The sequence below is a fragment of the Eumetopias jubatus genome, unplaced genomic scaffold (genome assembly GCF_037043125.1).
Source record: "Eumetopias jubatus isolate StellerSeaLion01/CBP00866 unplaced genomic scaffold, mEumJub1_p1.0 scaffold_12, whole genome shotgun sequence".
NCBI classification, from domain to species: Eukaryota; Metazoa; Chordata; class Mammalia; order Carnivora; family Otariidae; genus Eumetopias; species Eumetopias jubatus.
In genome coordinates this window covers 37013030-37037294 of record NW_028274818.1, presented here as the reverse complement: position 1 = coordinate 37037294, position 24265 = coordinate 37013030, and the positions used below count along the sequence as shown (strand labels likewise).

Here is a 24265-nt window from a genome sequence, read left to right as displayed (position 1 = left end):
TGATTTTTTAAAATAAACTTTTTATTTGGAGTAATTTTAGATGTACACAAAGTGTGAAATAATACAGTGCATGATATATCTTAATACCTAAAACTTTGATCCATCTGGAATATGTTAAAATGAGGTAGGAATCAAACTTTCTTTTTTTTTAATTTATTTTATACAATTTATTGAATAATATTTTTAAAGGTCTTTAATAGGTAATAAAATACCCTTTAAAACATGATTTCAAATCAATTCTATTTCAGAATACTTGGTGATAGACTGGGGGTACCAGAAAACCAAGATTTATAATTATCAGAAGAATGACTCCAGAAAGTCTCAAACTCTGGTAGAGACAACAGAATACAAATTAGAAAAATTACCATGATGGTTAATTTTTGTGTGTCAGCTTGGCTGGTCTATGGTGCCCAGTTGTTTGTTCAAAACTAATTTAGGGGGTGCCTGGGTGGCTCAGTCGGTTGAGCGGCTGCCTTCGGCTCAGGTCATGATCCCAGGGTCTTGGGATGAGCCCCGCATTGGGCTCCCTGCTCAGCAGGAGGCCTGCTTCTCCCTCTCCCGCTCCCCCTGCTTGTGTTCCCTCTCTTGCCGTCTCTCTCTCTCTCTGTCAAATAAATAAAAATCTTAATAATAAAAAAAAAAACACTAATCTAGATGTTGCCGTGAAGGTATTTTGTAGATGTGATAAACATTTACGATCAGTTGACTTTAAGTAAAGCAGATTACTCCCCATAATGCTGTAGGGCCGCATTCAACCAGCTGAAGGCCTTATGAGCAAAAAAATAAGGTCTCCTGAAGAAGAAGAACTTCTCCTCAAGACTATCACATAGAAACTCCAGCCTGCTGGTCTGCCCTGCAAATAATCTGACTTGCCAGCCCCCTCAATCACATAAGCTAATTTCTTAAAATAAATTTCTATCTATGTATCTATATGTAGATACATATCTCCTATTGATTCTGCTTCTCTGGAGAATCACATAAGCTAATTTCTTAAAATAAATTTCTATCTATGTATCTATATGTAGATACATATCTCCTATTGATTCTGCTTCTCTGGAGAACCCTGACTAATAACACTGCCAGTCTTAAAGTTCTTCCAAAGCAAATGTCCTTCAGCATCCTGAATGGAATCAAAGAGTAAAATAAACCTGCCAAATAAATTACACAGTAGAATGTAGAGGCAGAAACAAAAAGGCATCCCATACCTTTACAGTACAGCCATAGTGCTTAAAAGGACAGTCTTGTTCAGCTTCAGGACACACAGCGAGGTGTTCATCCACCTACAAAAGGGACACCTCATGCTACCGAAATTCATCACCAATTCTCCAGCTGCCTGAGAGAACTACAGCATGCAGGGAACCCCAAGGTGACTTGGGAAGGAGGGAGGAAACAGAAGGGGAAAAGCCACGCTGAGGCCTGGCGGAGGGAGAGCTACAGTAAAAATGGAGAACTCTCAGGGAAAAGGGAAGGGGACACAGAGACGTGGTTATTGTGGGTGTGCTTTAAACCTTGGGCCTCAGCCTGTGGGATTTGATCAAACACACACCACAGTGGTTACTAAAACTTTATCTTACATAAAATCTACTAAGAGATTCATTTACAGTTACCTCAGTTCTTGGAATAATCTGCAAACACCTGTTAGGACAAGATACTGGGTACTCGGGACACAAGTTTTCCTCATGATTCTGAAACAGAGAAAGGATGATGAAACAGAGCCAATCCTTGCTTCCCAGGGTTCCCTTCTACGGCCTCAGAGTGTTTATGCATATATCTCTGGGGATCTTATGTGGCTTACCCTCTACAGGAAGGTACAGCCTAGTTCCAAAAAGGACTAAAGATGGCCACCTCCTTCCCATGAATTCAATTCAATTTTCCAGTTATTCCAAAAGAGGGTCAGAGGGCAGAGGACTCACGGAGGGCAGACTATGGGAGTCATCAGTATGGCTCCTTCAGTACATGTAAAAGGTACCCATGATCTCTTTCTCTGCCTACATCCTGCCACTCCAGTTAGATCATCGCACCACGAGGACACAGTATCGTCACCTCCTTGTGAGCCAGCACCCAGCAGCGCTCCTTGCACACTCACACTCAGTAGGTGCTCAAACAATGCTTCTGCCAATGAGAAATGAGTAGAGTCCTACTCTAGAGTCCAACAAGAAGGTTTTTCGCTTTTTACAGAACTCTCAGAAAATTCTTCAGACCCATTGCTGTACAAAAATAAATTCAGTAATGTCCCGATTCACTGTGACCGCTCAGGTAGAATTTAGTCCCATAAAGACGATACGTTTTTCTTTCTTTTTACCTGTAGATAGATTACTACCACATCTTTTTTGCAATAAAGGCATTTTTCCTCTCGAAAATGGCAACGTGCACTCAAATGTTCTTTCAGATCTTTCCGAAGGACTTGTTCCTGACAGTTCTCATTAGAACACTGCACAGCTTGAAATAGGCACTGTTGGAGGTGGTCCTGCAACAGAAAAAACAGGCCAGTGGGCCGCACTGACCAGGGCAGGGGGGTGGTGGGGGGGCCAGTTGGAAGCCTAGAGAGGGAGGGAGGACACGGGGGGCAGCTGGGCAGACCGAGGCTGTGCCAGCCTTGTTTGATAGGAGTTGGGAGGACAGGGAAGATGGCTGGAGAAGGAAGCATGCTGAGTCTACTTCAGATTATCTATTAGCTCAGATTCCTCAGGTTAGTTCCTGAATATTTTCCTTAGGCTTGCTGAGTGATTTACCCATTCTTCAAAGACATTTTTCATTTCTTTTTGCACCCCCGGCACCAACTACTAATCTCTGCACAGCGGATGGCAAAAGCCACGACGGAGGGGAAAGAGGGAAGAAGAGCAGGGCATGTCCTAAGTGCAGGAAGGAAGGGAAAGGATTGAAGAGAGTAATGGGGAGAGGGAGTGGGAGCTGTTCCAGAAGTGGTCAAGAAAAGCAGACAGAAGAAATACAGGATCCCAGGCCCAAGACAAGCTGGGAATGGTCAGGCTGTGGTCAGAAAATGTTCTCCACCAGAATACGAGGCAACGATGACATGGACAGTGCTCGTTCCAGTATTGTTCATGGTATAGATTTTTTAAAGCAGGAGGCGTACCTTAATAAAACCTCTGGATCACTGCAAGTTATTGTGATGGTCCCGTCCCCTGCAAGATCCCCTAAAACACAGCTGGGCTGTTACTTGTTTTTGTAAGTAAGGTTTTTCTGGAGAACAGCCACCCGTCTACTTGTTTACATACTGCGGGGAGGGGGGGAGGATGGGGGAGTGGGGGGGGCTGCTTTCCCTCTGAAAGGGAAGAGCTGAGTTGAGCGCCAGATACAGAGACTGTGTGGCCAGCAAAGCCTAAACATTTTACTAACTAGCTCTTGACAGAACAGTCTGCTGACCCCTTTCCTGAACGAGAGAAAAAGCAACCAGTTTTTCTGCAGGAGGTAAATGAATATTATAGCTCCTCTCCTTAGCCTCTAGTAATAAGAAACAGAGTCTTTGTTTCTTCACTGAAATCCATATCTTCTCCAAAATTCTCCAAAATTCACTCTCACCGAAGACAGTCAACACTCATCAGGATTCCACTACCTGGGGAGAGCCTACACCTCACCATGCAAGCCGGGGTGTGGGTGGGGGGCAGGAATGCGGGGAAACACAGAAGTAAACAGGTGAAAAGAAACCAGCCACTGTTCTCCAGAAGCTGATGATCTGGTCACAAAAGCTGATGAGCTGGATGGTCCAGCTTGAGCCTCATTTCCTGCTCAGGCTTCGTGACAACAAAATTGGAAAAGAGGGCCTGCTCTAGGGCCTATCACAATGTGAGAAAGTTCTAGGAAGTTCAGTGACCTCCAGAAAAATCCTGGGGTTAATGGGGAAAGCATTTACACGTTAGGAACTCAGTGCCTGGGGGGTTTGGAGGCAAGGTGGAGAAAAGGCTGAATCACCTGAAATGTATTCCAAAATGTGTGTGTGGGAGAGGAAAATCTCAGCAGCCTCCAAGCCATTCTCTGGAAGCCAGAGATGCCTGCTTCTTATTCCTGCACAGTGTGATCAAACCTGCCTGGGGCCTGCCATGGCAGAGCCCTATTGCCCCATTTCCAGTCTGACATTTACCAAGCTTCCGGCTTCCCCAGCTGGATGGAAGAACCAGGCAGGGCAGTTTCATGTGAAAATAACTCCCCTTCGCTACCCCTACACCTCACATGTTTGCAACTCATACCAATGCTTCACCTTTAAACCACATCCCAAATCTGATCTGGTCTGCATTATATGCCTCAGGTCACAAACTAACAGGCCACGGCCCACAGCTGCTGGGAACCACCCACCCACCCACCACCTGCCAATACTTTCGGGCAGGGTCTCTTGCAATCATATCTTCCTGCAGGCTGCCATAGCTTCCACCCCGGGGACCCCAAATCCTTCACAGTTCCCCACAAATGACACGTCCTTTTGCCCCACACCTTCTCTTTTGGATCAATGACCCCTAACCCATAATTTAGGTCTAGCACAGATAGTACTCCCTCCATGCGTTCCAAACAAAATGGACCTTTTCACTCACACCTTAGCCCTTGGTGTGCTGTACTGGAGCTAAATGTATTCTAGACAGGCATTCTCTGAGAGCAACCCAGTGAGCCTCGTACCATGCTTGGCCCAGGAACTGACACATAAAGGTGTTCAATACACGTCACTGGAAAAAATGACAAAGGCAAATACTGGTCATGAGGAATACCAACCTGGTATCGTCCCAGAATAATCTTGGCATTACAACCAGGAGCATTTTTGCAATACACATATAAATTGAGGACTTCCCTTTTGCAGCAATTGTCTTTGAACACCTAAGAGAGAAACATAATAGGTCTCATACACTCCAAAGCTTCAGAGCAATGTGAATGAAACTATTATTAATTTGGTCTTCAAATACATCTCAAAAGTCAGGTGGAAACTTCCAGACAAGTTGGAATGGAAATAACAGATTCAGCACCATCAAAGAAGAGGCTTTCTCAGATACATGTTTCCGATAAGCCACTGAACACAAGTCAGGAAATTCAATGCTCAGTGCAGTAGGCTGCAGGAGAATCTCATGGTGCACTTGACCTCATATGCTCAAAGGTCAGAAGGTGGGCTGTGGAGGGAGGTAACGCTTTCAGCTTCCTGTCATAGTGTAAAAGTTTGTATTAGTCATCAGGTAGTGTCACTGAGGCTGCGCTGACTTGCTATTTCAGCGCACACCAGGGGTTGGCAAACTTTCTCCATAAAGGGTCAGAGAGTAAGTATTTTCAGCCTTGCAGGCCATGATGCAACCTTTTCTTTTTCAACTATTCACCTCTGCTGTACACAATACTTAAACGGATATATATGGCTGTGTTCCAATAAGGCATTATTAATGGACACTGAAGTATAAATTTCATGTAATTTTCATGTGTCACAAAACATGATTCTTCTCTTGATTTTTAAAATAAGTTTTTTTGTTTTGAAATAGTTCAAAGACTCACAAGAAGTTGCAAAGATAGTACAGAGCTCCTGTGTACCCTTCTTTGGATTTTTTCCAATCATTTATAGGAAAACCATTCTTAGCTCACAGGCCATACAAAAACAGGTGGCAGGCTGGATTTGTCCCAACAAATCTGATGTTGTAGTATGCCAACCCCTAATCGAGTGGGTGAGGCACACACAAACACAGCACTGTCCTCTGCGAGGCATTTGCAAAACACAACATAAGAGCATAGAGAAGGAGGGATGCCGGGGTGGCTCAGTCGGTTATGCATCCACCTTCAGCTCAGGTCATGATCCCAGGGTCCTGGAATCAGTCCCGCATCGGGCTCCCTGCTCAGCGGAGAGCCTGCTTCTCCCTCTGTCTGCCGCTCCCCCTGCTTGTGCTCTCTCTCTCTCTGACAAACAAACAAACAAACAAATAAATAAATAAATACTCTTAAAAAATAATCTTAAAAAAAGGCAGGAGCATGTACATCAGACCAGGTGCTCAGGGAACTTCCTAAAGGAGGTAATGCTTGAATGTCCTCTAGCAGAATTGTAAAGGAAGAAAACTGAGCTTAAAAGGAAGTTTTAAGGGAGGGGTGCCTGGGTGGCTCCGTTGGTTAAGGGTCCAACTCTTGATTTCAGTTCAGGTCCTGATCTCAGGGTCATGAGATCGAGCCCCACATTGGACTCTGCACTGAATGTGGAGCCTGCTTAAGATTCTCTCTCTCTCCCTCCACGCCCGCCCCCCGCCCCCGCCAAAAAGGAAGTTTTAAGGGAGGAAAACTGGGTTAGTTAACAATTTCTTAGATACAACACTAAAAGAACAAGCAACCCAAACAAACAAAAACAAGTAAGACTCATCAAAACGAAATGCTTTTCATGCTTCAAAGGACACCACCAAGGGAGTGAAAAGACAACCCACAAAATGGGAGAAAAATATTTGCAAATCGTATATCTGATAAGAGCCTTTTATCTAGAATATAAAAAGAACTCTTAGAACTCATCAATAAGAGACCAATAATCCACTTAAAACTGGGCAAAGAAATTAAATAGGCATTTCTACCAGAAGACATACAAATGGACAAACACATGACAGATGCTCCATATCCTTAATCATCAGAGAAATGAAAATCAAAACAGGTACCCCCTAGAAAGACTATAATCAAAAAGATGGACAGTAACAACTTTTGGCAAGGATCTAAGACATTAGAACTCTCACACCCTGCTGGATGGAATGTAAAATGGTGCAGCTGCTTTGGAAAATAATCTGACCGTTCCTCAGAATGTTACACATAGAGTGACCATTATGACCCTAAACAGAATTACCACATGACCCGGTAATTCGACTCCTGGGTGTATACCCAAGAAACACATACACTTTAAAGGTAAATTTTATGGCATATGAATTATATCTAAATAAAGCTATTGTTAGACATAATAATAATAGAAGGAAGTTCTAGAAACAGACCAGAGGAGAAAGTGAATTCCAGAGAACAGGATGTTTCAGTTCTCCAAGCAACTCAGTACACCTGGAGCTGCTGTAGGAAGGGGGTAAGGAGAGGACAGAGGAAACACTGGGGTGTGGAGTCATTAAAGACCCAAAGAAGCCTCTGAAACAGTGGTAGGAGTGGGGTTTGACCTGACCCCGTAGGAGAGGATTGTGGACTCTAAGAAAGGGCCCCCTCTCCTGCTCTACTGCTCCGACCTCTATGTCCAATTCAACCCAGGACACCGGCTTCTCCATCACCCAGCGAACTGCTAAACCAAAGTGGGGATTTTCTTACCTCCTGAGATCTGATAACCTCCTTATCTACAGGACAGAGTGGGACTGCATTTAATTCTCTGGAGAGATAAATAAAAATAGAGCCGAATTAAGAGTTGACCCCAACAGCTCTTCCAAGAGCAGACCCAGCACACCCGCCATGCTTGACCCCTTAGAGCTCCCCCTGAACAGGCTGGGTCCTGTCTCCCCTCCTGCCGCTCCCTCCCCCAGGAAGGGTTCTATCTCTCCCCCACTCCCCCTTTGTAGCTTCAGCACCTCCCCAGTCTGCTGAAAAACTCCCGTTCATTCCCCAGGATGCAGGTCAATTAGTAAGTCCCCCAGACAGAGTTCAATGTCCTCTGCCAGGGCTTATCACCCTGTAACACAGCCTCTTTCCTTCACTAGGCTGGAGCATTCTAGAGGGCAGACACTGGGTCCTGTTCCACACTGAACCTCCAGCCCTTCCTCTCCATGCCCTAGAGCTTAGCTTAGAAAGGTGCCTGGAACACACAGGTGCTGAATGGACAAACCCATGAATGAATGAGAATGTGCTATAATAACCCCCTTTCCAAGCTTGGTAGGAGACAGCTTACTTACTGCCCTAAATAAGCCCCCAAAGCCTGCTTCCACATCTATCTTGGTCTCCACCTTCAAAATGGCAGGACCCAGGTTTTACAGCTGCCACTGAGGTGCGGTCCCTTTCCGGATGTGACACCACCTTTGCCTTTTGGCAAGGAAAGGTCCAAGCGACCATCACAAAAGACCCCTGTGAAACGCAGGTCCTTCCCAACACAGACGTGCATCAAGGTTTGCCCTCCCGTGCAAAACAGGTGTGATCTACATTTTTAAAAAAGGTGACTGAAATGAGCCCCAAGTCATGTATAGAATTCTTGACTCATTATATTGTACACCTGAAACTAATAGAACACTGTATTTTCATTACACTTGATGTAAAAGAAAGGGTGGGGGAAGGTGACTATCAATAAGTGGGAGTGGCAAAAAAAAACCCCAAAAACCAAAAACCAAAACATGATTCCTTAGGCTCTCGGAGAAGGGCTCCGGGAGAGCCCCTCCTCGTGTTCGTGCTTCTGTGGCCAACCACAGCAATTCCCAAAGCTACCATTCCAATCGAGTGGTCGCTCTGGACACTTGGGTCCCAGGAACACCCCCGCCCCCGCGCCCTCCCCCCCCCACCCCCCGCCTCTGGTTGTGACCAGAGCTGCAGGCCCTGCGAGCTCACCTCAGGGACACGATGCACTGCTGGCAGAAGCGGTGCCCACAGCCCGTCTGGTGGGGGTTGTGCAGCACGGAGTGGCAGAAGGCACATTTGTAGCGCTCCTCTAATTGCTCCACAAACTGGAACTCCGTGTCGGGCTCAAAGTCCAAGGAAATGGAGTTGCTGGAATTCTGGCGGATGAAACCACACGGGATACCTCCCTGCTCCTCAGCATAAGCCATTCTGGGGGGGTCAGGAGAAGAGAAGGAAAATTGAGTGTGCAGAGACCAAAACAATTGTTTCCTAATTAGCGCACATCACCCACATGGTCATTCTGTTATGACTTGGTAACAACAGTAACAACCTCCAGCCACTGGAGGGCTCCCGCACAGGGGAGATGTCTTTGGGGTGCTCAAGCAGGAGCCGGGACCAGACGACTTCTAGCAAGACTTTATGAGACTTCAGACCTTTGTCCACCAGCCTCTTACAGGATGCTAAATTATCCTGTTAGTTCGGCCACGCACTTGGACCAAATACAACCAGGGTGTTAACTACATTCTAAGCTGACTCTTGTTATGGAATTTTCTTCCACTAGGTTGAGAGAACGGCAACAAACATTTTGTTCACATTTTTCGGAAGAATCTTGTATACCAATGCATTTCTTGCAATATATATAGATACATCACTACCACCAAGCCACATCATTTCTCACCTGAACTAAATAAGCATATTAACTGCTTTCCCCTACAATCCATTCTCCATACTACAGCCAGGGTAACATTTTCAAAATGCAAGTGTGATTGAAGGTTACCTCCTCTCATTGTTCAGTGGCTTGCCAGGCTCTTAGGGGAAAGTCCACAATGCTAAGAGAGCTACAAGATTGCACCCTCTCCACCCAGCAGCATCCTGGACCTCTCCTCCCCTTGCTTTCTGCACTTGAGCCATATAGGCTTTCTTTTCATTCTTCTAATACATCAAGCTGTCTCCTGCCACAGGGCCTTTGCATAAGCTATTGCCTCTACCTAGAATGCCTCCCCTATGCCCTTCCAGTCTTCTTCGCTTCACATTCATGATTCAGATTTCAAGTGTCATATCCTCAGGTAGGCTTTCTCTACACTCCCCTTCCTCCGCCCCCGCTGAACAGCAGAACAGCCACTCATGTTATGAAGCATGCATGGCCTCCAGGGAGTGGCTGAGGGATAACGGTTAAGTGGGTGGTGCATTGCCGGGGGCGGGGGTGGAGTGGTCTTTCACTATATAATCCTTTTGAATTTTTCAACATGAATATAGTACCTACTCAAAAATAAACAAATACACAAAAACAAAAACTAAACATCCACTATTGTATCTATCATAGAACCATGTTCTGAAATTCAGAGCAACATTTGATTTTTTAAATTAGACATGCGTTTGTGTGAGTATTTGATTTACATCTGTGCGCTTCAATGACACAGAGATCCCATCTGGTCTTACTCAATATTACGTCTCCAGCCCTCAGCACCGAGCCAGGCATGGAGAGCAAATCAACTATTTGCTGAATTAATATGCTTGAATGGACTCCTTGACTAACCTGCAACAGGACGGCTCTAACTAGTGTTGCCTGCTAACACAATGATCCTTTAACTTTTTATAAGGAAGGACTTTCTCCATCTTTGAAATCTGATGAAAAGTCTAGACCTTCTCCCCATAAAACAGCACAGACACCTGATCTCTGGACCTCTGCAGACCCTCTGAACCCACTGGTTTCCTTAAAAACAGCCCTGCCTCCCCAGTAAGAATGCTGTTACTTTGGGCACGGGGCCTGGACTGGTGCTTTCAGGGTGTCTGGCAAGTGGCTAAAGGATGGGAGGCAATCGAGGGTGGTCCCTGGGAGTGATATCCTTCCACGTGGTTAGGGAACAGGAAGGCTTGGCCTTCAGGCTTGCTTGCTTTGGCTTGCTCTTGGGATCCCTCAAGAATCTCCTGCAGCTGATGAGGTCAACTGGGCCTGAGAGCAGCTGGGTGGCCTGACAGTGCAGGTGGGAGATGGCACGGGCCCGCTCTAGTCAGCTGCCGGCCTCACCCAGCGCAGGAGTGGTCTGAGTCTGGGGTGTGGCCTGCAAGAATGGAGCAGAGAAAGCAACTGGCCTCTTTCAGTAAATAAAGCTTTCTCTCTGGAGGAGACCCACACAACAGGGTTTTGGGATTTTTTTTTTGTTTTGGGGTTTTTTTTTAATCCTGGGGTTTGAGACCAAAGCCCTACCTTTTCCTCTCTGCATATGTTTCCTGCAGAACTTCAAGGGGGGTAGGTGAACAGTACAAGATGTGATTGTTGCCCTTTTAACCTGGTTTATTCTTGAGAGTTAACACATCTTAATTGCAGAGATGAAGAGGCACGGTGCTTGGTTCACGTGCACAATCCTAATACCCAAGACTCACCTTTCGCTCAGAGAAATGGAAACACCAATTCCAAACCTCCCTCATCTGCCCTGCCTTCTCTGGTCCCAAGGGAAGACAACAATTCATGTTCTACACCCCTCTAGGGTTCTCTCTGAGACCAGGCTCCTGTCTCTGCCACACACCATCTAAATTTGGACTCTCACAGATGTGCCCTAACACAACAAGCTTGCTCAGCTCCTAAAACAGGGCAATAAGATGTACAAAACTCAGTTTGGGTTCCCTTCCACTACATTCTATCCTCTTTCCAAACAAAAGAATTTAATACACTCATCTGTGTGCCCATCTGTCTCTACAACAGCAGTTCTCAAACTTTTTGGTCTTAGGACCCTCCCTCCCACCCTTTAGACTCTTAAAAACTGAGCACCCAAAGACCCTAAACACCCAACACAATATTGAAGGAGTAGAACAAAATTGGAGGGGGTGCCTGGGTGGCTTAGTCGTTAAGCGTCTGCCTTCGGCTCAGGTCATGATCCCAGGGTCCTGGGATCGAGCCCCGCATCGGGCTCCCTGCTCCGCGGGAAGCCTGCTTCTCCCTCAGTATCACACCTCATGTAGCTTTCAGAAAGCCCCACTCCCCCTGCTTGTGTTCCCTCTCTCGCTATGTCTCTCTCTGTCAAATAAATAAATAAAAACTTAAAAAAAAAAAGGAACAAAATTGGAGGATTGACACAACCCTACTTCAAGACTTCCTATGAAGCTATAATAATCAAGATAGTTGTGAAGCAGTGAAAGAAGAGACAGATAGATAAATGGAACAGAATAGAGAACCCAAAAATAGACCCACATAAATACAGTCGACTGATCTTTGACAAAGAAGCAAAGGCAATACAATGGAGCAAAAACAGTTTTTTCACAAGTGGTGCCGGAACAACTGGACATCCACATGCAAAAAAAAAAAAAAAAAAAGATGAATCTAGACGTAGACTTTCCACCCTTCACAAAGACTAACTCAAAATCATAGACCTAAATGTAAAGCACAAAGCTATTGAACTCCCAGAAGACAACATGGGAGAAAATCTAGATGACCTGGGGTATGGCAATGACTTTCCAGAGACAACACCAAAGGCACAAACCATGAAAGAAAGAATTCATAAAGTGGACTTCAGTAAAATTGCTGCTCTGCGAAAGACACTGTCAAGAGAATGGGAAATCAAGCCACAGACTGTGGGAAAATAGTTTCAAAAGACACATCTGAAAAAGGACTGTTGTCCAAAATACACCTCACCAGAGAAGATAGGGAGATGGCAAATAAGCATATGAAAAGGTGTTCCACTTCATATGTTGTCAGGAAAACACAAATAAAATGAGATACCACTATTCACCTACTAGAATGGCCCAAATCCCCACCCCTGATGATCCCAAATATGGGTGAGGATGTGGAGGGACAGGAACCCTCACTCCCTGCGGGTGGGAATGCGACACTTGGGAAGACTGCCTGGCAGTTTCTTACTAAACATGTCTTACCATCCAGGAATCCCTCCTCGGTATTTACCCATGGGAGGTAGAAACCCATGTCCACATAAAACACTGCACATGGATGTTTATAGGAGATTTATTCATAACTGCCAAAACTTAGAAGCAATCGAGATGTCCAACAGTAGGTGAATGGATAAACTGTGGTACATCCAGACAACGGAATATTCTTCAGCACTACTAAGAAATGATCTATCGAGCCATGAAAAGATGTGGAGAAATCTTAAATGTATATTACTTAGTGAAAGAAGCCAGTCTGAAGAGCCCTGCATAGTCTACAGTTCCAACTATAGGACATTCTGGAAAAGGCAAAATTATGGAGACAGTAAAAAGATCGATGGTTGTCAGGACAACCTGTTAGGATGGAGGTAGGGAGAGATGAATAAGAGGTGCAGAAAGGATTTTTAGGGCAGTGAAAACACTCGGTATGATACTATAACAGTAGATACATGTCATTATACATTTGTCCTAAAACAACACCTTATCTGCCTAAAGACAGATCTTCCAAAGGGAACTCAATTATTATAAACCACCTCTCCAAGAGTCTCATCAACCAGGAAAGAGTGGCTCATTACAGGAGAAGAAACTAGGTCATATCCAAACTTGGTCATAAACTATCACATATCCCACCTAATCTTCTAAGGGCCCATTTATCTCTCCTCAAAATCATTCGCTCTCCCCTAAGAGGCCTACTTCCCCCTTCCCTTTCCCTCTTAGGATGATATTCAAGCCTGAATCTCAAGCCACCTCAGAGAGCTACTCATTTTTCCCTGGGTATCTCCCACACATATATGAGTTATAGATGTTAATAAACTTCTGCCTGTTTTTCTCTTGCTAATCTGTCTTTTATCACAGAGGTCTCAGCTAAGAACTCAGAAGAGTAGAGGGGAAGGTATTTTTCCTCCCTTACACAACATAGGTTCATCAACTGTGACAGATGTACCTCTCTGGTGGGGGATGTTGGTGGGGGAGGCTGTGCCTGGGGCAGGGGGTCTGTGAGAAATCTCTGTACCTTCTGCTCAACTTTGCTGTGCATCTAAAACCACTCTAAAAAATAAAGTCTCAAAAAAACTGAGGACCCCCTGAGTTGTTTATGTGGATTATAGCTATTGATATTTACCAATTTGAGATTAACACTGAGGAGTTTAGGGGTGCCTGGGTGGCACAGTTGGTTAAACGTCCAACTCTTGGGCACCTGGGTGGCATAGTTGGTTAAGCATCTGCCTTCGGCTTGGGTCATGATCCCAGGGTCCTGGGCTCGAGTTCTGCATCAGGCTCCCTGCTCAGCAGGCAGCCTGCTTCTCCCTCTCCTCCCCATTTGTGTTCTGTCTCGCTATCTCTGTCTCTCTCAAATAAATGAACAAAAATCTTTAAAAATTTAAAAAAATTTTTAAAAACTAAAAAAACGTCCAACTCTTGGTTTTGGTTTAGGTCATGATCTCAGGGTTGTGAGATCGAGCCTTGTGTCGGGCTCTGCGCTCAGAAAAGAGTCTACTTGGGATTCTCTCTCCCTCTGCTCCTCCCACTCGTGCTCTCTCTCTCTCAAATAAATAAATAAATCTTTTTTTAAAAATTTGAGTTTAGGGGCGCCTGGGTGGCTCAGTTGGTTGGGCGACTGCCTTCGGCTCAGGTCATGATCCTGGAGTCCTGGGATCGAGTCCCGCATCGGGCTCCCTGCTCAGCAGGGAGTCTGCTTCTCCCTCTGACCCTCTTCCTTCTCGTGCTTTCTATCTCTCATTCTCTCTCTCTCTCAAATAAATAAATAAAATCTAAAAAAAAAAATTTTTTTTGAGTTTAAAAAATACATTCTTTATTAATTTACTTTAAGATAATAATAAGCCAACTATATGGTAACATAAATAGCATCTTTATGAAAAATAGCCACTTTCCAAAACGAAAAAATGAGTGAGAAGGCATTGTTTCACATTTTTGCACATCTGTTTGGGCTTAACAGAAGATAGTTGGGTTCTCATATGTGATACTCTTGCATTCAGGCTGTTACAGTATCACACCTCATGTAGTTTTCAGAAAGCACCACTGTATGCTCAGGAAAGGAGAGTAAAAATGGCAAATGATATCTTAGTAGTAGTATGAAAATAGTCTTGCCCATACAGATCCCCTGAAAGGGCTTCAGGGAGGCCAATGTGAACAATTTGCCAATTTCTGTGCCTGAACATACCTGAACTAAGTAAGAGTCTATCAGCTGCTCTCCTGGTAAGAGTTTCTCCAGTACCCCGGGGGGCTTATGAAGCACACTTTGGGAACCACTCTCCTATCAGGCTGCTGGGCAGGACCGGGCCTTGTCCGTCTTCGTGCTGGGGGCGCCCCAGCATGCGTGTGACCCTCACGGTCTCCTTGCTCCTGCTGCATGGCCCCCAGAGGCCTGAGGACCCAATGCCGCTCCCTCCCTGCTCCTCCCTTTGTGTCTAGCCCAGCTGTAGGCAGCATGCAGGAATTACCTACTGACCTTGTTCACTGTCATCTGTGGTCTTGCCCAGTATTTGTTTTTATGAAATTGAGTTTTTATTTCATTAGACATATATATTTTTTTTAAATAAGCACTTATGTTCTGCTACACAATATGCACTTTCAATGTTTCAGGACAGTGTTCTTGTATAAAAACGAACCATGATAGCTCCCAGGGCAGGGTCTGGCTCCCTCCTCTGAAGCTTCTTCAGGCCCATGACCGGCCCCTAAAATGGAATCCATTCAATGTGTTCACGGACATGAGAGAGCCCCAATAATATGACCATAAAGGCTGCTATTTCTTTATCTAATAAACATATTTCTCTAATTAATTGAACATTTCCAGCTAGTACTGTCATTCCCAGGCAGCTATTCATGGAAATAAATAAGAGTTCCATTTTATTAAAATCTTTCCCCTTTGGGTATAATAGCTTATGTAACAGGAAGAGTAAAAAGAGTTCAGTTCTTGCAAATAAGAAAAAAAAGTCACTGAAATTAATATCAGAGCCTGTACATCTCCCTACTGCAGCGAATGGGGCCTTATTCCTGCCATTGATGGCACTCACAGTGTGGTCCTCCTGCTGAAAAGTTATTGACTCAAACCTAAAAGGACAAAGAAAATCACATACAATATGCTCCCCAAGGACTCTTACTGAGTTTCTTATAAACATCATTTTTTAGCTTCATAAACTGCTGCCTCTTTTCATTGAGAATTTTCTCGGAATTCCAAAGGACATCTGTGGATGTCAGGATTTAAGTTCTCTACTTACAAATTTCTTCTGATTCATTTTTGGGGAACACATAATGAACAGTCTAACATTCTAAAGCAACAAGAGTTTAGGTTTTAGTTACCATAAAAAACACATATCTAGCAGAATTCAGTCTCAGGTTTAAAAAAGAAAGGCAGGGGCGCCTGGGTGGCTCAGTTGGTTAAGCGACTGCCTTCGGCTCAGGTCATGATCCTGGAGTCCCGGGACCAAGTCCCACATCGGGCTCCCTGCTCAGCAGGGAGTCTGCTTCTCCCTCTGACCCTCTTCCCTCTCGTGCCCTCTATCTCTCATTCTCTCTCAAATAAATAAATAAAATCTTTAAAAAATAAAATAAAATAAAATAAAATAAATAAAAAAGAAAGGCAGAGGGACTCTAGGCCACTGGGGTCAATGAAGGATCTCAAGATGGCTGCACGAAAACTTGCTCTAAAAACCATTGACTGGGTAGCTTTTGGGGAGATCATACCCCGAAACCAGAAGGCCATTGCTAACTCCCTGAAATCCTGGAATGAGACACTTACCTCCAGGTTGGCTACTCTCCCTGAGAAACCACCTGCTATTGACTGGGCTTACTACAAGGCCAATGTGGCAAAGGCTGGTTTGGTAGATGACTTCAAGACGAAGTTTAATGCCCTGAAGGTTCCTGTGCCAGAGGATAAATACACTGTTTGGGTGGATGCTGAAGAAAAAGAAGATGTGAAAAGTTTGCCGAGTTTTTGTCCCTCTCAAAGGCCAGGATTGAGGAATATGAAAAAGAGCTGGAGAAGATGAGGAACATAATTCCATTTGATCAGATGACCATTGAGGACCTGAATGAAGTCTTCCCAGAAACCAGATTAGACAAGAAGTATCCCTATTGGCCTCACAAGCCAACTGAGAATTTATAAACTTGGGTTGGGGAGAAAGCTCTGGCCCTCGTATTGTAAATGCTGGACATTAAAAATAATGATACGGGAAAAAAAAAAAAAGAAAAGAAAGGCAGACCCTTGTCTGTCTGTCTGTCCATACTCCTTCCATAGGATCCCAAACATCTTGTTTAGATTAATGAAGGTTTGGAAAACTTGGGAATGTTTTTATAAATCATTTTATACTTTGTGGGTTTGTTTTTTTAAAAAGATTTATTTATTTTGAGAGAGAGAAAGAGCATGAGAGCGGGATTGGGGGGGGCGCGGCAGAAGGAGAGAGAGAATCTAAAGCAACTCCCTGCAGAGCGAGGAGCCCAACCCTACAACCCTGAGATCACGACCCGAGCCAAAAACCAAGAGTCAAAGGCTCAACTGACTGAGCCATCCAGGAGCCCCAATCATTTTATACTTTCTAAGACATAAGTCCAGGAACTATGCCTACAGAGCTTTCAAGATCTGGTTCTTGGGAGTTACTAGTTACTACAGATGAAATTCCAGAGTGAAAATGGCACAGGGCCGGAGACCTGGGCTCCGTCCCTGCTCTGCCACTCACCAGCTATGCAACCTTGAACAAGACACCCCCACAGCTCCCTCGTTTGTCCATCCCCGCATGGACTCAGCATGCACATGTCCTGGATTGGGTCCCAAGAGTGCAGAGATCTGTGATATTACATCTGTTGTGGAGGGTCTCCAGGGCAAGTAGAGGCAACGGGACACAAGAATGATGCATTATAATGCCCTGGGGGCAAGTACCACAAAAAAACTGTCTGAGCCCAGGTGAGGAGTAGCTAATGCTTTCTGAGGTGTCTGTTGATTTCAAAGAGAAGAAAACATCTCAGCTGGACATGAAGAAGGTATCCCTTCTCCTTTCTAGATGAAGGAGATATAAGAATTTTGCAGAGGAGATCATAAAAATTCTGGAATGGTTAATAATTAACTGTAGCTCAAGTGGAATGAAGGGAACACACCAGTCATTTGCCTGTTTGTTCTCAGAGCCACTCTCTGCTCTTCTGCCCTGATCTGTATCACGAGGTGGGGTGAGGCTGACCCCCCACAAACTCTTGTTTTCTGGGCTCCCTAGCTTCTGGCTAGGTTCAGCCAATAAGAGACACTGTCAAGGGACTAAAGGGTGGGAGGAAGGGAGAAGCCAGAGTATTTCTCTCCCATCCCTTGGTGCTGGGCAGCATCCCCACAGCGACTGGGTCTCCTCTTTTGTCACCAACAGATGGCCCCTGGCTCTGTGGCCAAGAGTGGTCCCCAGCTCCTAAGCTCTAGAGGGGGTGGGAAGCCTCCCGCCAGAACTCATCTCTGAGTTGCCTCACCCTGAGTCTTCTGTTCGGCTTCCCAGCTTTGCCAGCACCTGCATAAGCTGATTCCTGTGCAACTAAATAAATTCCTGTAAGGTCCCTGTGAGTGTGGAGACAGGGGAGGAGCATCGCGCGAACAGCCCTGAATGAGTGCCACGCCAGGAATTCCAAATTTTACCTCATGGTTTTGAAAATTTTAGGGATGCTAAACATACAGGACAGGCCTACGCACGGAGTTCAGGGAAGAGGCTAATACAACAGACATGGATGACAACGGCCTGATCTAAGGCAGGGGAAGAGAGAAGCCATGTTTGTGAGGCATTTCTGAGGTAAAACGCAAGGATTTAGAAATGGGTTCAGTGGAAGGGCTGTAAGAGAGGACAGTGGAGGATGAATCCCAGGTTCGTTTGGAAGACTGAATAATTGATGGCACCACCAGGAGAGGATGAAGGAGAGAAGGAGAGAAGCAAGGATGTGGGTAGGGGACTTTTCAGGTTGGGGTCCCTTAGGGACAATCTTAAGAGAGTGGAGGTGAGTGAGACGAGCTGACATCCAACATCTCTTCCAGAATAAATGATATGATTTCTAGGAGTGGCCACATTTCCTTTGTGGAATCAATAATTGTTTTAAAATTGCCCAAGGCATTAAAAACATTTTTTTTTTTACTTTACAAATAATTCAGTTGTCATTTTAGTGATGGCATTTGACATAAAAGGTTTAGATCTATGTCAGGAAAATAAGATCTGGAGACAGAAGACATCCCAGAGGGACAGCAGTGGAAAATTCCTTCAAGCCGGTACTGAAGTCTGCCCTTCCCACTCACACCTGTGGCTACAGAGCAGCCCTTGTTTACTCCTTACTTGGGATTTAACGGGTGCTGCTTCCCCCAAAGTAACCGCCATTCAGCCTTGTGTGACCCTCCACCCCTTACTAGGTCCGAGATCCCTCCTGCTAATGACTGCTAGGATCCAGGGGCTGTTGGTAAGTGTACAGAGGTGCCTGGGAAGGGTTTGAGAGGTTTACAGTCTTCCCCCAAGGCTCCTTTGTAAGGGAGGGTCCTGAGAGCTGCAGAGTCAAGAGAGGCTGCCTTCTCTGACAGGTAGGACTGACAGGGCCTGATGACGAGGGGGCACAAAGGCTGGCCAGGAGCCCCAGGACGGTCCTTGAGCTGTGGGCAATGGGGGGGCAACCCCACACTGGCCAGTGAAAGCTACCAATCCCAGGAGGGGCTGCTAGAAGGCAAACTGCCTGTTTCTCAGCTCCGTTGAGGCCTTGCCAGAAGCATAAGGAGCCAACTCCGTGACTGACGCTCGCATTTGGCAACAGGGGGCAGGTGCAAGTATGTTCTTCCCCAGACCCACCCGAGAGTGAACAAAGGGTCCTGGGCTGAAATTAGAGGAGGAGAGATGTGCTTAGTGATGAGGAAAAGTTAAAATGTCAAATCCCCAGATGCAGTGACCCAAGGAGACGCTGGGATCTGTTCCCTGGCTCAGAGAGCCCGGTCCCCAGCTGCTAGAAGGACAGGCAGTTCCTGCTTTCAGTCACCTGGCCCTTGAGTTCTAAGATTCTGCTCTTCCAAGAAGAACAGTTACTACCAGGAAAGTGAAAAAAAAAAAAGAAGAAGAAGAAGAGGAGGAGGAGGAGATGGAGGTGGGGGAGACGGCAGAAGAGGAAGAAGACACTTTATTTAGTATGTTATCCGCATGGCATGAGGGAGAAGTGAGATGCATTTAAAGTGGTTACCAAAGCCTCGGTCTTCAGCGGCCCAGAAAGATCTTTCCTTGGACGACAAAACCCCCCAAGACAACTGCTAGGCCTCTGCTCCAACCCTTGACCTTCTCTTCCTGTCTACCATTTCCACAGCTTTTAACACAATACGACTACTTTGAGAACTCTGGGAGAAACTGGTTTTATTCTCATTAACCTTTAGCCATGTAGGTTAGACAAAGAGGAAGGGCCTTGGAGAAACGCAGAAGTAATGAGGCCATTTTCCACCAGGCGTAACGGGGGAGGGAGACCATGCACAGGCCAGGTGACCCCACGACAGCCAGACAAGATGTGACCACAGCCTACCGACGACCCACTGCCTATCCACGGGATGGGTGGCTTTGGTGTTGCAGGGGCAGAGGTAAGGGTGTATTTTCTTTTTCTTTTCTTTTCCTTATACTTTCCCAGGAGAGGGTTCTCTTGGATACAGGACGAATGATGTGGGTAAGATTTTAATTCCTTTGAAGACAAGTGTGATTTCTCTCCAAGATGTCAGGAAGCCCCTGGTTCCCCATTTTCCTGGGAGTGCAGAAAAGCCCTGCTGGTGAAGAGAAGGCAGTTCCAGCGCTGAAGGGCATCCCCGCACCCCTCCTGGGGTGCCCACCCCCGTGTGCCCTCAACATCAATCTCACCTATGGGGAAGTCTCAGAGCCCATCTCGAGTCCACCTGGCTCCAAGTGGTGCTATTAGATTGGCTCTCAGAACTTAAGACCAAGAGAAAAAAAATAGAGAGAACACCACTGATCTTCCCACACAAAAGCTTCTTCTTTGGGAAGCTCTGACTCCAGTGTCTCGGCCATCAGACTCAGCTCCAACCCTTTCCCAGTCTTCCCTGCTGTCTGGGGTCAGCTCCTTGGCGAGCTCCTCAGGGAGGTCTCCAGATCCTCAGAGCCAGCCCCATGCCTGGCCCAGAACACTCAGTCAGCGTTCGCCTAATAGGGGAACTCTCGATTAATGTGAGGACTTCTTGAAAGGGGGCTGTTGGAAGGAGGTCCACGAAGACAACCTAGGGCAAATCTGAATGAGGCAGACAGACAGCAAGGAGACGATATGAAACGATGTGAATGGAACCTAAGGGCTGGAATTGGATATGGGTCAGGATTACACTCAGTGAGGCTATGTCTAGGCTCAGAGCCAGCTAATTTACATGCACAGTCTCATTTTAATCCTGACAGCAACCCAATAACGGATACATCATTAGCATCCCCAGTTTGTTGAATGAGGAAACTTGGAGATTTCCCATAGCCAGGAAGCAGTGGAGGCCCTCAGGGGATAAGGAGGTGCTGGGGTTCCTCTCTGCTTCTCCAAAGCCTGCCAAGAGGCAGTGTGGGATGCTGGCCAACACTCTGGACTCTGGAGTCAACCTGCCTGGGCACAAATCCTGATTCTATCCCTGAATAGCTGTATGATCTCAGCCAAGTTACCTGGTCTCTATGCTTCTCAGTTTCTTCATCTATAAAACAGTGATAATGATAATAGTAGTTACCTCAGAGAATCTTTGAAGATTAAATAAGTTAATACCATACATCAGGGGTCAGCCGGCCCACCACCTGGTTTTGTAAATAAAGTTTTATCAGAACAGAGCCATGTTCATTTGTTTACATATCTTCTACGGTTGGTTGGTTGTTGTTACTGTTGTTGTTTGTGCTACCACAACTGAGTTGAACAGTTGTGCTTCAGACCATATGGCCCAAAGCCTAAAATATTTACTATGTGGTTCTTTACAGAAGAAGTTTGCTGACCGCCGTATGCATGAAGAGCTTATAATGGTGGTACATAGGAATTGCTAGGAGGGTTATGATTCTGATTCTGATTCTGATTGAGCATTTGCCTCAGAGCCCCTCCATCAATGTCCCCCACTCTGAGGATAACCTGACTGTCTGACATGTGGGGCACTGTATCAGGCTCCGGGGGCCAGGGAAGAACAAGAGAGAGAGGGTCCAAGTCTCCTCCTGTGGGGCTTACAACCTAATGGAGGAGACAAGGGAGTAGCAACAAAGGAGGCAGTTACAAACTGTGATAAGTCCTCTGAAGGAAATAAACAGGATGTTGAAATAAGAAACAGAAGCAGCCACTGTAGACAGGAAGGCCTCAGGGAGGAGGTGATACTTGAACAGCCAGGGGAGGATGAGAAGGAGCAAGTGTGAAGAGCAGCAGGACGGACACAGCAGGTGGAGGAACAGCAAGGCTAACGCTCGGTTCTGGGAAAGGCCTTGCTGTGTTTGAGAAACAGAGAGGAGGCCCGTGTTGCCTAATGTCAGGGACAAGGGGAAGAGCAACAGGAGCCGGGGAAGGAGCCAGGTCACATGGGCCTGGGCGCCCACAGGAAGGAGTGTGGGTTTGTTCTAAGAACAAAGCAACGGGAAGCAGCATGAGTATTTTAAGGAACTAATGGCAGTGTCTGCTTTGGAGCCTGCAAAGACCACTACGGATGCCGCACGGACAAGGGGCTGTGAGGGCCGGGGGGCGCAGGGAGAGCAGTCAGGAGGCTGATGGAGTGCAGACACTGCAGCAGTCGGAGAGACAGCGCAGACCTGGACCATGGTGGTGGCAGGGAAATGGAGCAGTCCAGGGACTGAATATGAGGCTGGGAGGCAGGGAGGACGGGAGGCTGACACCAGGATTGGGCCTCAACACCTGGGTGGAGGTGGTGCTGTTCCCTGACATGGGGAAGAATGAAGGCAAAGGGAGGGAAGTCAGGAGTCATTTGTGACCATAGGGAGAAAGCCTAGTCTCTTTTCCTGAAGACACCCCTTCACTCAGGAGACAATGACCTCGGGCTCCCGCCCCCACCCCAGTGCGACTTGCCTAAATATTCCCCTCTCCGTCCTATGTTCTTTTCATGCTTGTGTGTGTTCCCTCACTCACTGGTTTGCTGTGCATGCACTTTGCTTTTTCTGCATCCCTATATTCCTACCCCCATCCCCCCGTCCGGGCCCAGAAGTGATAGTGATGAGTGGCAGTTCTGACCACAGAGTTGAGTCCTGAGAGCCCACCCACTGGGCCCTCCCCTACAGTCAGCACCCCCATTAAGGCTTGAGTCACACCACACCCTTGTGGGTGGGCACGGCACCTCGTCGACTCATCTTCACGCCTGTGCATTAAGTTGGACCTACTTCCATGATTTCCCCAGATACCAGCTCCTCCCCAAGACAAGGCGCTGCTCCCGCTTATCGAGGACCCTTCGCTAAGCTAACTGCTCTTCCTCTAGCCAGAGTTGCCTTTCTCATTTCTCTGTCTCCTCCTCCAAACACATTCTCCTCCTCACTTCACCCAAAGCATTATTCTGGATTCATAGTTACACTTTACTATCTCCCACTAAAGGTTCACTCATTCAATCACTTTTTGTAAATCACTCCTTTGCTGAGGACCTACTGCACGCAGACACCGATGAGGAAACAGCAATGCAGCACGGTGGGCCCGGATTCCTCACACCCCCACCCGCACCCCCACCCCCATCCCGTCACGGGCAGTGGGCAGTGGGCTCCGGCCCAGCAGCACCCGCACCGGCCACTTCCCCTCCCCCCCACCCCGAGCAGGGCCTGCAGACTTGTGTCCCTCCTAGGACCCCATGGGCACCTCCCTGCAGCTTACCTGCTCTCCCAGTTCTCCGTACCCCGCCCCTGAACAAGCTGGGGGGCCCGAATCCTCTGGGTGTTGGATGAGCGAAGGAGGGAGGCCTAGGTAGTTTGGAAAAGCATATTATATTAGTTCGATGACCTAAACTGTAATCATACAATCAGACCCACCAATCAGTCTGTCCTAAATTGTAGCCCTGTTGCCCTTTATGTGGCATTTGGCACTTCCTCCTTGAAACCCCCTGATCCCTTGGCCCTGGGGACACTGTGCTGTGTGGCCTTCTCCCACCCCTGACCACACTTCTGCAGGGCTCCCTGCGGGACTCCCCTGAGATTGGGTCAGCCTCTGTCCCTCATTCTTGCCAAACTCCCACCTCTCCTCACGGGAAAGGCCCAACCGGACTTCTTTCCAAATGTGGGTGGGGGTCCCTACTTCCTCACGTCCTGGGGCGTCATCTGAGCCTTACGGTTTTCTCGCCCTCTCCCTTCCCAACCATCCGACCTTCTCATGCACAGGGGGAGAAGGAGAGTCCAGGGGCCCGGCCAAGCAGAGCCACGTGGCAGTGTGGAGACAGCCAAGAGACAATGGCTGAGAGGCTGCGATTGGGCTTGGAATCAGAAGCCTTGCCCGGCCCCACCTTCCATGGCCCATGGGTGCTCTGGGGAAAGGGGAGAGCCCTGAGACCTCCCTAGACAGGATCCACAACAGACATGCCAAGGTGGATTCAGAAACCTTGGTTTGACCTTTTGGCGACTTTTAGCTACTAAAGGCCAACCTCATTCTAGCCGTGCCTCATCTCTCACACGAGCTCACGCCCAGCTGCCTCTGGGCCAGGTCACATCTCCAAAGCTGTGTGACACACTGCCCACTGCCTCAGAGCCGGGAGAGGCTGCGGCTGGGGCAGGAGTCGATGTTCTGCAAGGGGCAGACGGAGCAATCCCCTCCTGATCAGCGGCGAGGCCAGCTCTGGCCCCGGGCCCACGGAGAAATTGGATGGGACCAGGCGTGGCCCTCTCCTCTCAGCTCTGTACTGGGGCAGTATAACCTAGAAGCTTCCTGAGGTCTGCTACTCCAGGTGTACCCCAGATGCCCAGCGCACACATGGGTGGGCGTCCTT

The 24265-nt window shown here is 46.9% G+C and overlaps 1 protein-coding gene and 1 pseudogene across 2 annotated transcripts in view; one reads left to right on the top strand and one right to left on the bottom strand.

Moving 5' to 3' along the window:
* The window catches only part of TRAF5 (TNF receptor associated factor 5), a 46692-nt gene that overhangs the window by 10426 nt on the left and 12001 nt on the right, over positions 1-24265 (bottom strand). The window contains exons 1-7 of one of the 2 annotated variants that reach the window (XM_088017144.1): positions 23164-23358; positions 8467-8685; positions 7249-7306; positions 4720-4821; positions 2303-2467; positions 1608-1685; positions 1206-1280 (exon numbers count right to left, since the gene is read on the bottom strand). In XM_088017144.1, coding sequence (XP_087873270.1) covers positions 1206-1280; positions 1608-1685; positions 2303-2467; positions 4720-4821; positions 7249-7306; positions 8467-8684 — 696 coding nt within the window. In that variant the 5' untranslated portion in view covers position 8685; positions 23164-23358. Of the gene's footprint in view, positions 1-1205; positions 1281-1607; positions 1686-2302; positions 2468-4719; positions 4822-7248; positions 7307-8466; positions 8686-23163; positions 23359-24265 lie in introns of those variants that run through there. The other variant, XM_028125748.2, reaches the window with a different exon arrangement.
* Positions 15993-16477, top strand: LOC114225909 (ATP synthase peripheral stalk subunit d, mitochondrial pseudogene; annotated as a pseudogene).